The sequence below is a fragment of the Pseudophryne corroboree genome, chromosome 1 (assembly GCF_028390025.1).
Source record: "Pseudophryne corroboree isolate aPseCor3 chromosome 1, aPseCor3.hap2, whole genome shotgun sequence".
In the NCBI taxonomy this organism is placed as follows: Eukaryota; Metazoa; Chordata; class Amphibia; order Anura; family Myobatrachidae; genus Pseudophryne; species Pseudophryne corroboree.
Genome location: NC_086444.1, coordinates 50,807,864 through 50,820,468, shown reverse-complemented (window position 1 = coordinate 50,820,468; position 12,605 = coordinate 50,807,864). Strand labels below are relative to the sequence as shown.

Below are 12,605 nucleotides of genomic sequence, written 5' to 3'. Positions count from 1 at the left end.
AATACCTCTCCTGGCGCCTGCAATGTACACTGAGCTGGTGTGCGCTGTCAGGGTGCAATCTATAATACCTCTCCTAGCGCCTGCAATGTACACTGAGCTGGTGCGCGCTGTCAGAGTGTAATCTATAATACCTCTCCTGGCGCCTGCAATGTACACTGAGCTGGTGTGCGCTGTCAGGGTGCAATCTATAATACCTCTCCTGGCGCCTGCAATGTACACTGAGCTGGTGTGCGCTGTCAGGGTGCAATCTATAATACCTCTCCTGGCGCCTGAAATGTACACTGAGCTGGTGTGCGCTGTCAGGGTGCAATCTATAATACCTCTCCTGGCGCCTGAAATGTACACTGAGCTGGTGTGCGCTGTCAGGGTGCAATCTATAATACCTCTCCTGACTCCTGCAATGTACACTGAGCTTGTGCGCGCTGTCAGAGTGCAATCTATAATACCTCTCCTGGCGCCTGCAATGTACACTGAGCTGGTGTGCGCTGTCAGGGTGCAATCTATAATACCTCTCCTAGCGCCTGCAATGTACACTGAGCTGGTGCGCGCTGTCAGAGTGTAATCTATAATACCTCTCCTGGCGCCTGCAATGTACACTGAGCTGGTGTGCGCTGTCAGGGTGCAATCTATAATACCTCTCCTGGCGCCTGCAATGTACACTGAGCTGGTGTGCGCTGTCAGGGTGCAATCTATAATACCTCTCCTGGCGCCTGCAATGTACACTGAGCTGGTGCGCGCTGTCAGGGTGCAATCTATAATACCTCTCCTGGCGCCTGCAATGTACACTGAGCTGGTGCGCGCTGTCAGAGTGTAATCTATAATACCTCTCCTGGCGCCTGCAATGTACACTGAGCTGGTGTGCGCTGTCAGAGTGTAATCTATAATACCTCTCCTGACTCCTGCAATGATCCACGAGCTGGTGCGCGCTGTCAGAGTGTAATCTATAATACCTCTCCTGGCGCCTGCAATGTACACTGAGCTGGTGTGCGCTGTCAGAGTGTAATCTATAATACCTCTCCTGGCGCCTGCAATGTACACTGAGCTGGTGCGCGCTGTCAGGGTGCAATCTATAATAACTCTCCTGACTCCTGCAATGATCCACGAGCTGGTGCGCGCTGTCAGAGTGTAATCTATAATACCTCTCCTGGCGCCTGCAATGTACACTGAGCTGGTGTGCGCTGTCAGAGTGTAATCTATAATACCTCTCCTGACTCCTGCAATGATCCACGAGCTGGTGCGCGCTGTCAGAGTGTAATCTATAATACCTCTCCTGGCGCCTGCAATGTACACTGAGCTGGTGTGCGCTGTCAGAGTGTAATCTATAATACCTCTCCTGACTCCTGCAATGATCCACGAGCTGGTGCGCGCTGTCAGAGTGTAATCTATAATACCTCTCCTGGCGCCTGCAATGTACACTGAGCTGGTGTGCGCTGTCAGAGTGTAATCTATAATACCTCTCCTGGCGCCTGCAATGTACACTGAGCTGGTGTGCGCTGTCAGAGTGTAATCTATAATACCTCTCCTGACTCCTGCAATGTACACTGAGCTGATGCGCGCTGTCAGGGTGTAATCTATAATACCTCTCCTGACTCCTGCAATGTACACTGAGCTGGTGCGCGCTGTCAGAGTGCAATCTATAATACCTCTCCTGGCGCCTGCAATGTACACTGAGCTGGTGCGCGCTGTCAGGGTGTAATCTATAATACCTCTCCTGGCGCCTGCAATGATCCACGAGCTGGTGGAGCCTGTCAGGGCTGTTGTTCCATCTCAGCGCTGGCTGCTCCCCGTCTGTTGGTCTGTTCTTCAGCCACTGCGTCGTTTTCCACACATGGGTAAATGTATGAAAGGTCGTTATGGGGGAGGAGCTGTATCAGTGCACGCTATGTGCCCCTGTCATTATCAGCGCTGATATCTAGAAGATAGCAGGCCACTATGCGGGGCGGCAATGTAAGAACGGGCTGCAGGTTTTAATGGGTATGGATCATTGGGTCGACAGTAACTAAGTCGACAGTCATTAGGTCGACCACTATTGGTCGACAGTGACTAGGTCGACATCTGAAATAGGATGACTTGGTAATTAGGTCGACATGGAAAAAGGTCTACATGACTTTTTGTAATTTTTTGGTGTTGTTTTCTTCGTAAAGTGACCAGGAACCACAATTAGTGCACCGTGTCCCCTCGCATGACTCGCTTCGCTCGCCATGCTTCAGGCAGGTTACTATTCCCAATCATTGTCCACGTGGATCGTAAAGTATGATTTTTTTTTTTTAGAAAATCTTGTGTCAACCTTTTCATGTTTCGACCTTTGCCATAGACCAGGGACGTGCGGTGAGGTAAATGGCTCAAGAGGCACTGGCTAGCACTAGAGCCAGATTTACATGCAATATATGAGCCAATGGGTACATCTGGTCATTATACACAGGTGCAGCAGTATATACATGTTGGTATTATACACAGGTGCAGCAGTACATACATGTGGGCATTATACACAGGTGCAGCAGTATATACATGTGGGCATTATACACAGGTGCAGCAGTATATACATGTGGGCATTATACACAGGTGCAGCAGTATATACATGTGGGCATTATACACAGGTGCAGCAGTATATACATGTAGGCATTATACACAGGTGCAGCAGTATATACATGTGGGCATTATAAACAGGTGCAGCAGTACATACATGTGGGCATTATACACAGGTGCAGCAGTATATACATGTGGGCATTATACACAGGTGCAGCAGTATATACATGTGGGCATTATACACAGGTGCAGCAGTATATACATGTGGGCATTATACACAGGTACAGCAGTATATACATGTGGGCATTATACACAGGTGCAGCAGTACATACATGTGGGCATTATACACAGGTGCAGCAGTATATACACGTGGGCATTATACACAGGTGCAGCAGTATATACATGTAGGCATTATACACAGGTGTAGCAGTATATACATGTGGGCATTATACACAGGTGCAGCAGTATATACATGTGGGCATTATACACAGGTGCAGCAGTATATACATGTGGGCATTATACACAGGTACAGCAGTATATACATGTGGGCATTATACACAGGTGCAGCAGTATATACATGTGGGCATTATACACAAGTGCAGCAGTATATACATGTGGGCATTATACACTGGTGCAGCAGTATATACATGTTGGCATTATACACAGGTGCAGCAGTATATACATGTGGGCATTATACACTGGTGCAGCAGTATATACATGTGGGCATTATACACAGGTGCAGCAGTATATACATGTGGACATTATACACAGGTGCAGTAGTATATACATGTGGGCATTATACACAGGTGCAGCAGTATAAACTCCTGGAAATTTGGTGATTTTTGATCAGAGATGTGCGGAATAGATAGGGGAGGCACTGCTTCACCTGCCATAGACTTTTTACTCCAGAGTTTTGGCTATAAAAATGATTAGAATAATACAAAGAAGATATTTCTAACATATTCTTTGGTATTTTTCATATACTTTATACAGTAAAAACTCTGGCGCAAACGTTAGTATGACAGGAAAGGCTCTGCCTCACCTGCCTCACCCCACCGCACGTCACTGCCATGGACCATGACGAACAATGGCATGTCAACCAATAGTGGTCTACCTAATGGGTGTCGACCTAAAGACCGGATACCGGTTTTGATACCACAGCAGAGACAGTTGTTAGATACGTATCCGCTGCTGTCGAATAATAATAAAATAATATGTATAATTTACAGTAAACGCAAGGAAACATGTCTCCTTATTCCTGTAGTAAGGCAATGCCAGTGTCTCCTGCATACAGATACACACAGAACATGTCAGGGCAGCTGAGCGGTGACTCTTACTGATGTTACATATATACCTTATGTTTAGTTACATGGAGCTTCATCAGTGTTCTCTGAAGGTGATGGAGCCGGAAGGAAGCCCCGCCCGCAGCTTACTGAGATTAATGGGCGACCAAGGATGTACCACAAAGGAACTGGCGGACCTCCTGCACAACATTGGCCAGTCTAATGCTATCCAGATCCTACGGCCCCCAGGTGAGAGTTTTACACTGTACGCTGATATGTACTAAGACATGCCGGGGCATGCGTAGAACTCTTCTCAGGATTTATGTCCAGGAAAGACAGAAAACCTGGAACTATGATGTAGAGACAAAGCCACTTGGTGAGTTACAGTCATTTGTTGTGTAGGTGTGTTTGATTAGCACAATATTCATTCATGAATGAATTAACACAACAGGACTGTTTCTAGGGCTGGGCAAGCCGGGCATTCATTCACTCAAATGCACATGGTACAGCAGGATGTGTTAAATCAACCTGCATAGAGCCGGAGCATTAGTAATAGTAAAGCAGCACAGAGTATTTAAGCTCGACCAACTCCTGCATGTCCATTTGTAGGCAAGTTTTGACTAGGAGGTATAAGGCCAGTATATAGCCAATCCAAGGATCTAAGGTGGTCATTCCGAGTTGATTGCTAGCTGCATCTGTTTGCAGCGCAGCGATCAGGCTAAAAAACGGCAGTTCTGTGCATGCGTATGCGGCGCAATGCGCACGTGCGTCGTACGGCCACAACGAATGATTTCGTTTTGCACAGGGTCTAGCGAAGCATTTCAGTCGCATTGCTGGCCGCAGAGTGATTGACAGGAAGAGGGCGTTTCTGGGTGTCAACTGACCGTTTTCAGGGAGTGTTTGGGAAAAACGCAGGCGTGCCAGGAAAAACGCAGGCGTGGCTGGGCGAACGGTGGGCGGGTTTGTGACGTCAAAAGTGATCGCAAGCGCTGAGTAGGTTTTGAGCTACTCTAAAACTGCGCAAAAAAACTTTGCCGCCGCTCTGCGATACATTCGTTCACACTTCTGCTCAGCTAAAATACACTCCCAGTGTGCGGCTGCAACTTCTGCTAAGCTAAAATACACTCCCAGTGTGCGGCTGCATAGCGTTTGCACGGCTGATAAAAACTGCTAGCAAGCGATCAACTCGGAAAGACCCCCTAAGCCTCAACAGCAATGCGGAGTAATAATGTGAGGCTGCTGCCATACTGGCGCAGGACGATTGTGATGTCAAATGCACATACACAGTTCTTATTTTATTTCTATAGCTATATCTGTAAAGGGTATTTGGAATAGGGCTAATATTGCTATACGATGCATATCAATAATGGAATTTATTGAATTTTTCAGTAGTGTCCCCTCAAGTAGCCACGCCCCGTGTGTCCGATTACCCCCCCCCCCCCCCCCCCCCCGTTACCGCCCAGATACGCCCCATACATTTTCAATACAGTTCTGCTACAGTGCGGTTCAAATCTGTACTGCGTCTCTGTACGTCCAACAATGGGACGCACGTATAGTCTCATGGCATCGCTCCACTGTGTCTGACGTCGCTGCTGGGTCTGACTCAGAAGCCTAAGCAAGGAAATTGACACCCTTCATGTCTCAGCACCCTTCCTTATCTCAGCCTTGTAGTTCAGTGGGTTCGCTGATTAAAGGTCAGATGCCACATAATAAACACAGGCATTGTCACAGTTATACACACACACACACTGATTTGTCAGGGCATTTTAATTGAGAATAATCAGAATATTATTAATGTAGGTTATATGTCATGATATCCCTTCCTGACTATGGTGGTCATTCTGAGTTGTTCGCTCGTTGCCGTTTTTTGCAACGCAGCGATTCGTTGGAAAATGCGCATGCGCATGGTACGCAGCGCGCATGCGCTTAGTAATTTAACACAAAACTTGGTAGTTTTACACAAGCTCAAGCAACGTTTTTTCATCGCTCGAGTGATCGTAGTGTGATTGACAGGAAGTGGGTGTTTCTGGGCGGAAACTGGCCGTTTTCAGGGAGTGTGCTAAAAAACGCAGGCGTGCCAGGTAGAAACGCAGGAGTGGCTGGAGGAATGGGGGAGTGGCTGGCCGAACGCAGGGCGTGTTTGTGACGTCAAACCAGGAACTAAACGGACTGATTTGATCGCAGTCTAGGAGTAGGTCTGGAGCTACTCAGAAACTGCAGGGAATTATTTAGTAGCAGTTCTGCTAATCTTTCGTTCGCTATTCTGCTAAACTAAGATACACTCCCAGAGGGCGGCGGCCTAGCGTGTGCAATGCAGCTAGCGAGCGAACAACTCGGAATGAGGGCCTATGTCCTGTACATTGTACATTGGGCCTAACTCAGACCTGATTGCAGCAGCAAATTTGTTCTCTAATGGGCAAAACCATGGGGTTAAATCAAACCTGATCGTAGCCGCGCAAAATTTTGCACGACTACGATCAGCCACCCTGACATGCGGGGTGACGCCCAGCACTGTGCTAGTCTGCCTCGCATGTCTCCCCCCCCCCCCCCCACACCGCACAGGTACAAAAGCATTGCACGGCGGCGATGCTTTTGTACCTGAGGAGTTGCCCACTACCAACGCAGCTCCTGCGCGCTGGCAGGAAGCTACCCGTCGCTCTCCAGGTCGCAGCGGCTGCGTGTGACGTCACACAGCCGTCGTCGTCCGGGCACGCCTGCGTAGCCCGGAACGCACTCCCAAAACGGCGTGCCAACGCCGCCGGCCCACCTCCTCCCGCCCAGCGAACGCCTCTGACTATCATTCAGGTGGAGGCGATCGCTGGGAAGAGATGCTGATCGCATCTCTGACAAGCGCCGGCACACACTGCGGCGCCGGTGCATGCGCAGTTCAGACCTGATCGCCCGCCGTGTGAAAACGCACAGCAGTGATCAGGTCTGAATTAGCCCCCATGTGCACAGCAGGTGGGGCAGATGTAACATGTGCAGAAAGAGTTAGATTCGGGTGGGGTGTGTTCAAACAAATCTAAATTGCAGTGTAATAATGAAGCAGCCAGTATTTACCCTGCACAGAAACAATAACAAATCTAACTGTTCTCTGCACATGTTATATCTCCCCCCCCCCCTGCAGTGCAACATGGTTTTTCTCATTAGAGAATTCAGGAGGTCATTCCGAGTTGATTGCACGCTAGCAACTTTTTGCAGCGCTGCGATCAGATGGTTGCCGCCTATGGGGAAGTGTATTTTTGCTTTGCAAGTGTGCGAACGCCTGTGCTGCCGAGTGGTACAAAAACAGTTTGTGCAGTTTCTGAGTAGCTCTGGACTTACTCAGCCACTGAGATCACTTCAGTCTTTTTGGTCCCGGAATTGTCGTCAGACACCCGCCCTGCAAACGCTTGGACACGCCTGCGTTTTCCCAAACACTCCCAGAAAACGGTCAGTTGACACCCATAAACGCCCTCTTTCTGTCAGTCTCCTTGCGATCAACTCTGCGAATGGATTCTTTGTTAAATCCATCGCCCAGCTTTGTACACGCACGAAGCGCCTGCGCATTGCGGTGCATACACATGCGCATTTTTGCCGAGTTTTAACCTGATCTCAGCGCTGCAAAAAGTTGCTAGCGAGCGATCAACTCGGAATGACCCCCAAATTTGCTTCTACGATCAGATCTGAATTAGGCCCATTGTCTGCCGTAGTGCTATTGTACGCTCACATCTATTGTCTGTCATACTTACTGACTTTCTCCTCAGCCATGCTGGTGATCTATTTGGGGTCAGAGATATGGGGGGGGGGGAGGGGGGGCGGGGAGTGTGGTTAAACAAAGCATTATTTTATTTTTATTGTGGCACAAAATAATTTATTATAACACACGATCAGTTTTAAACACACTGCATTGATGTCCTGGTAAGAAAAGGACTTTTAGTGGCAAATTGACGTTGCTGCACAAGCAGTTTTTCAGCCCCCAGGATTTTGTGCATCTGTCATAGGTTCTGCGTTGTGTTGTAGAATTTATTTAAATCAATTGCTCAGACATTTATTTTGTGGCAGAGTAACCAATTAATTGCAGGTTTATGCTTAAATCACATAGATAAAATGACTGATTGACATATTTTATTATTATCCTTTATTTATATGGCGCCACAAGGGTTCCGCAGCGCCCAATTACAGAGTACATAAATAATCAAACAGGAAAACAGCAACTTACAGTTGATGACAGTATCAGGTGGCAGAAGACTGCTGGATGTGGTACAGTTGAAGATTATTAAAGTAAGACAAAGGATAAGCACATGAGGGAAGAGGGCCCTGCTCGTGAGAGCTTACAATCTAAAGGGGAGGGGTAGACAGACAGGGGTGACACAGATGGGGTACATAGAGAGCGTAGAACAGAGGGCTAGGATGAGATTTGGCTTGGTTTGGTGAAGAAGTGGGTCTTGAGAGCCGTTTGAAGTTTTGTAGAGAAGTGGAGAGTCTGGGGGGTAGAGGTAGGGAATTCCAGAGAAGTGGTGCAGCACGTGAAAAATCTTGGAGGTAGGAGTGGGAGGAAGTAATCCGTAGGCAGGAGAGTCGTCGTGCATTAGCAGAGCGAAGAGGACGGGTGGGAGTGTAAAGGGAGATGAGATCAGAGATGTAGATGGGAGAGGAGTGGGTGAGGGCTTTGTAAGTGAGTGTGAGAAGCTTGAAATGGATTCTGAAAGGGAAGGGGAGCCAGTGAAGGTCTAGGAGGAGAGGAGAGGCAGACGTAGTGCGTTTGGTGAGGAAAATGAGCCGGGCAGCAGCATTGAGGATAGATTGGAGTGGAGAGAGGTGTTTGTCAGGAATGCCAGTCAGGAGGAGATTACAGTAGTCCAGTCTGGAGATGACCAGTGAGTGGATAAGAGTCTTAGTAGCATCCTGGGTCAGAAAGGGTCTGATCCTGGAAATATGTTTTAGATGAAAACGGCAGGTTTGTGAGAGGTGCTGAATGTGTGGTTTGAAGGAGAGGGAGGAGTCAAGGATTACTCCAAGACAGCGCACTTGGGGGCTACAGGAGATAGTAGTGCCATCAATAGATAATGAGATTGTAGGAGGTGAGGTTATGCGGGAGGGAGGAAAGATGATCAGTTCGGTCTTAGACATGTTAAGTTTAAGAAAGCGCTGGGACATCCAGGAAGAGGTAGCAGAGAGACAGTTGTAGATACGAGTGAGGAGAGCAGGGGAGAGGTCTGGAGAGGAAAGATAGATTTGGGTGTCACCAGCATAGAGATGATATTGGAAACCAAAAGAACTAATGAGCTTACCTAGTGAGGATGTATAGAGAGAGAAGAGAAGAGGACCAATGACAGAACCTTGGGGTACACCTACAGTTAGTGGAAGTGAGGGGGAGGTGGAGTCATGAGAGGAGACAGAGAATGAACGGTCAGAGAGGTAGGAAGACAGCCAAGAGAGGGCAGTATCACGCAGACCAATGGAGTGAAGGATTTGCAGTAGGAGAGGGTGGTCCACAGTGTCAAAAGCAGCAGAGAGATCAAGTAGAATAAGTATAGAGTAGTGTCCCTTAGATTTAGCATCATGGAGGTCATTGCATACTTTTGTAAGGGCAGTTTCAGTGGAGTGGAGAGGACGGAAGCCAGACTGGAATGGGTCAAGTAGTGAGTGTGAGGAAAGAAAGGAAATAAGGTGGTTGTAGACAATACGCTCAAGGATTTTGGAGGCAAAAGGGAGGAGAGAGATGGGTCGGTAGTTGGAGAGAGTGTTTGGATCAAGGGTAGGTTTTTTAAGAATAGGAGAGATGAGTGCATGCTTGAAGGCAGAGGGGACAGTGCCTGATGAGAGGGATAGATTGAGAAGGTGGGAAAGATGGGAACAAGCAGAAGGAGAGAGGTAGCGAAGGAGGCGGGAGGAGATAGGGTCAAGTGGGGAGGTGGTGACGGGAGAGGAACGGATGAGGGCCATGACTTCCTCTCCAGATGCATGGGAGAAAGATGACAGAGTTGGTGGGAGGGATGGGGAGGGTTGGTAAGGGATGGGAGAAAGCTGGTTACTGATGGTCTGGTGTGATGTGATGTCCTTACGTATGGAGTCAATTTTGGATGTGAAGTAAGTGGCAAATTCAAGAGCAGAGAGTGAGGAAGGGAGACGAGGTGGAGGTGGGCAGAGGAGTGAGTTGAGAGTGGCAAAGAGGCGCCATACGATATGTCCTCCAGCTAGCCTCAATATACAGTACCATGCGGCACAAAACGACCAGCTGGCATCAGCCGCACCGAGCGGTGTAACATATTGGGGGGTATTCAGTTGTTTCAAAAGTCAGTTGGGTGTCTGTTTTTTCCTATCTAATAGACAGGAAGAAACAGACACCCAACTGACATTTCAAACATTTGAATACCCCCCATCATCTTTTTCTTTAAACTTGCGTCTTATTTGCAAACACTTCACAATGTGTGCCAGAGGCGCCGGGCTGTGACTTTAACTGCACAGGAATTTGTTTTAAATATGCACAGAGTCGCAGATGGAGCATAGCGGAACTTGGCGTGAAAAGAAACCGCTTATCAAATGAATCAGTGCAGTATTGTGAAGCGGTTTTGTCGCATCCGATTCTTTCATTTCTGCAAATAAAACACATCTCAGCAAAAAAGATGCTCAGCGCAAGTGGAATCGCATGGGACCTGGTGCACCAAGGGGAACTGTTTGGCGTGACTGTATATTACCTCAAACAGTCTGGGATATTACAGTAGCGTTTATATTGTGAATATTCTATTGTCATGTCATGTGAGTATTGTAATGCAGCGGTATTCCACATTCGGCACTCCAGCTGCTGTGAAACTACACATCCCAGCGTGCTCTGCCACGGTTTTAGCATTCCCTAACGGTAAACCTGTGGCAGGGCATGATGAGATGTGTAATTACAAAGCAGCTGATAATCAGCATGTGGATACCCCTGTTGTAAAGCCTCGCTTGTCTGCAGATTGTTACGCCACCGCATGTTACAGGATTTCCCTGCACTTATCTGTGCCATCACTGTAATAGTTTGAGTTGCAAAAGTCTTAATTGCATAAGTAAGCAAATATAGGTGTCAGCTATTCACCGCTTCTGCTAATTGCTGGTGTGTAACTCAACGTGCTGATATTGGGTAACACATTAATGTTTCTTCTTTCCTGTTGTACTGTATTGTAGAAACCTGAGAATGTATAAAGCTCTGTTTCGCTACAGGTCAGTTTAAGCGGCCGTCAGAGCCTACACCTTGCTATTGTCGGGTTCGGAGATATTTTGAGATGAGTGAAGAGATGTACATTGGTGTAGTTTGCTTAATAGCCTTGTGTGTGAGTGAACGTATTTGATATTGAGTACGGTAGAATACCGGTAACCAGTGGAGGGACTGACAGAGCGGACCTGCAGACGATGAACGCCTAGCGAGGAAGATAATACCCCTTTTACACTCGCACACCCGGGTCGCTTCCCGGGATGCATTCCCGGGACTGACCCCTTTCACACTGCACTAAGACCTGGGATCGACCCGGGACAGCCCCATTAACACTGATCCCGGTATATCCCTGCAAATGCATATGTATGTCATTAGAAATGGCCTTTTTCTGGCTCACATAGATGAGGTCACAATAGTCAACAAAGGGAGGGGTGAAGAAGAATCAGAACAACATGTTTGGCGAATTAAACATTTTTTATTTTTTATTTCACCTTTGATCTTTGGTTTAATTTTTTATGATTTCCCCCAAAAAAACACATTGCCAGCAACTGTGTATATATGGAGAAACAATGATTTAGAAAACACTGAAAACATGGCCTACTGTTACGCACATTTGGCTATGTTATGCATAGATTTGCAATCAAGTTTTGATTGGCATTAAAAAAAATAAAAAATAAACACTGGTAGGCTTGTAGATACAATTACCACAGAAAAAAACACAAATACAGACAGCGCTACCAGATTTCTTATTAAAATACAAATTTATTTAATTTATTCTGTTATCATTAAACTTTCATTAACCATTCTCATCTCTAAGGCTAATTTGCATACATTTATAATACTGGTATTTAAAATAATGGCCTAATCAATGAACAATCATACCATAAAACTCTGTTCCCTATACCACTTAATACTCCCCTGCTGCACAGAGCCTCCAGCTGTAATCAATTACCTAACACTGTTTCACTTGAATATTGAGTGTAACAGTTTAGTATTTAGTACATTGATACAAAGAATACCAGCTCTGATTCAGATGTAAAATGTCTCTATTCCATTCCAGATAGGAGTATATATTATACTGATACTTTTTGTAGCAAAAGAATCACTTATTTCGAATCAAGTTGTATATTTGAGACTCTTTGCTTCCAACAGTTCATGTGAAATGTAGATATTTAGACAGCTGTTTACTTTCTTTTGTAGAATCAATTTTGATTTTGTGCACAATCCATATCAATAATTATTTGATTTAGTTGATTAAATGTGCATGCATATATGAATTGATCTCAAAGCAGCAGAGTTAATATAATGTCTCAGCAGACATTTAAAACATGGCCATGTTAAAATCCCGTCTTTACCGCAGTTACTTCTGGGTTTCTTTTTACCAAGCTCCCGGCTTCTGGTGCCAAATACCTTTATCCAAAGCCTTATCCGGAGACCCAGGTTCCTTCCCAGCACAGCAGCCGTCTCGCTGCGCAGCGGTCACGGGTTTCACAAGTATAAAAGACGCGTTTCTCCGCCTATCGGCATCGGCGGCTTCCTCAGTCAGATGTAGATACAACACCATAAACCACAGTGTCCCTGCAGTATATTATTACTGTGTAAAAAATAAATAAAAAGTTCTT

The 12,605-nt window shown here is 46.6% G+C and overlaps 1 protein-coding gene across 4 annotated transcripts in view; it reads left to right on the top strand.

The window, feature by feature from the left end:
• MALT1 (MALT1 paracaspase) overlaps window positions 1–12,605 on the top strand; it is a 183,583-nt gene that overhangs the window by 21,271 nt on the left and 149,707 nt on the right. For 3 of the 4 annotated variants that reach the window (XM_063959446.1, XM_063959435.1, XM_063959428.1), the window contains exon 2: window positions 3,892–4,058. The exons of the other annotated variant lie outside the window; for it this stretch is intronic. In XM_063959446.1, coding sequence (XP_063815516.1) covers window positions 3,892–4,058 — 167 coding nt within the window. The remainder of the gene's footprint in view (window positions 1–3,891; window positions 4,059–12,605) is intronic. 4 annotated transcript variants of the gene reach the window in all.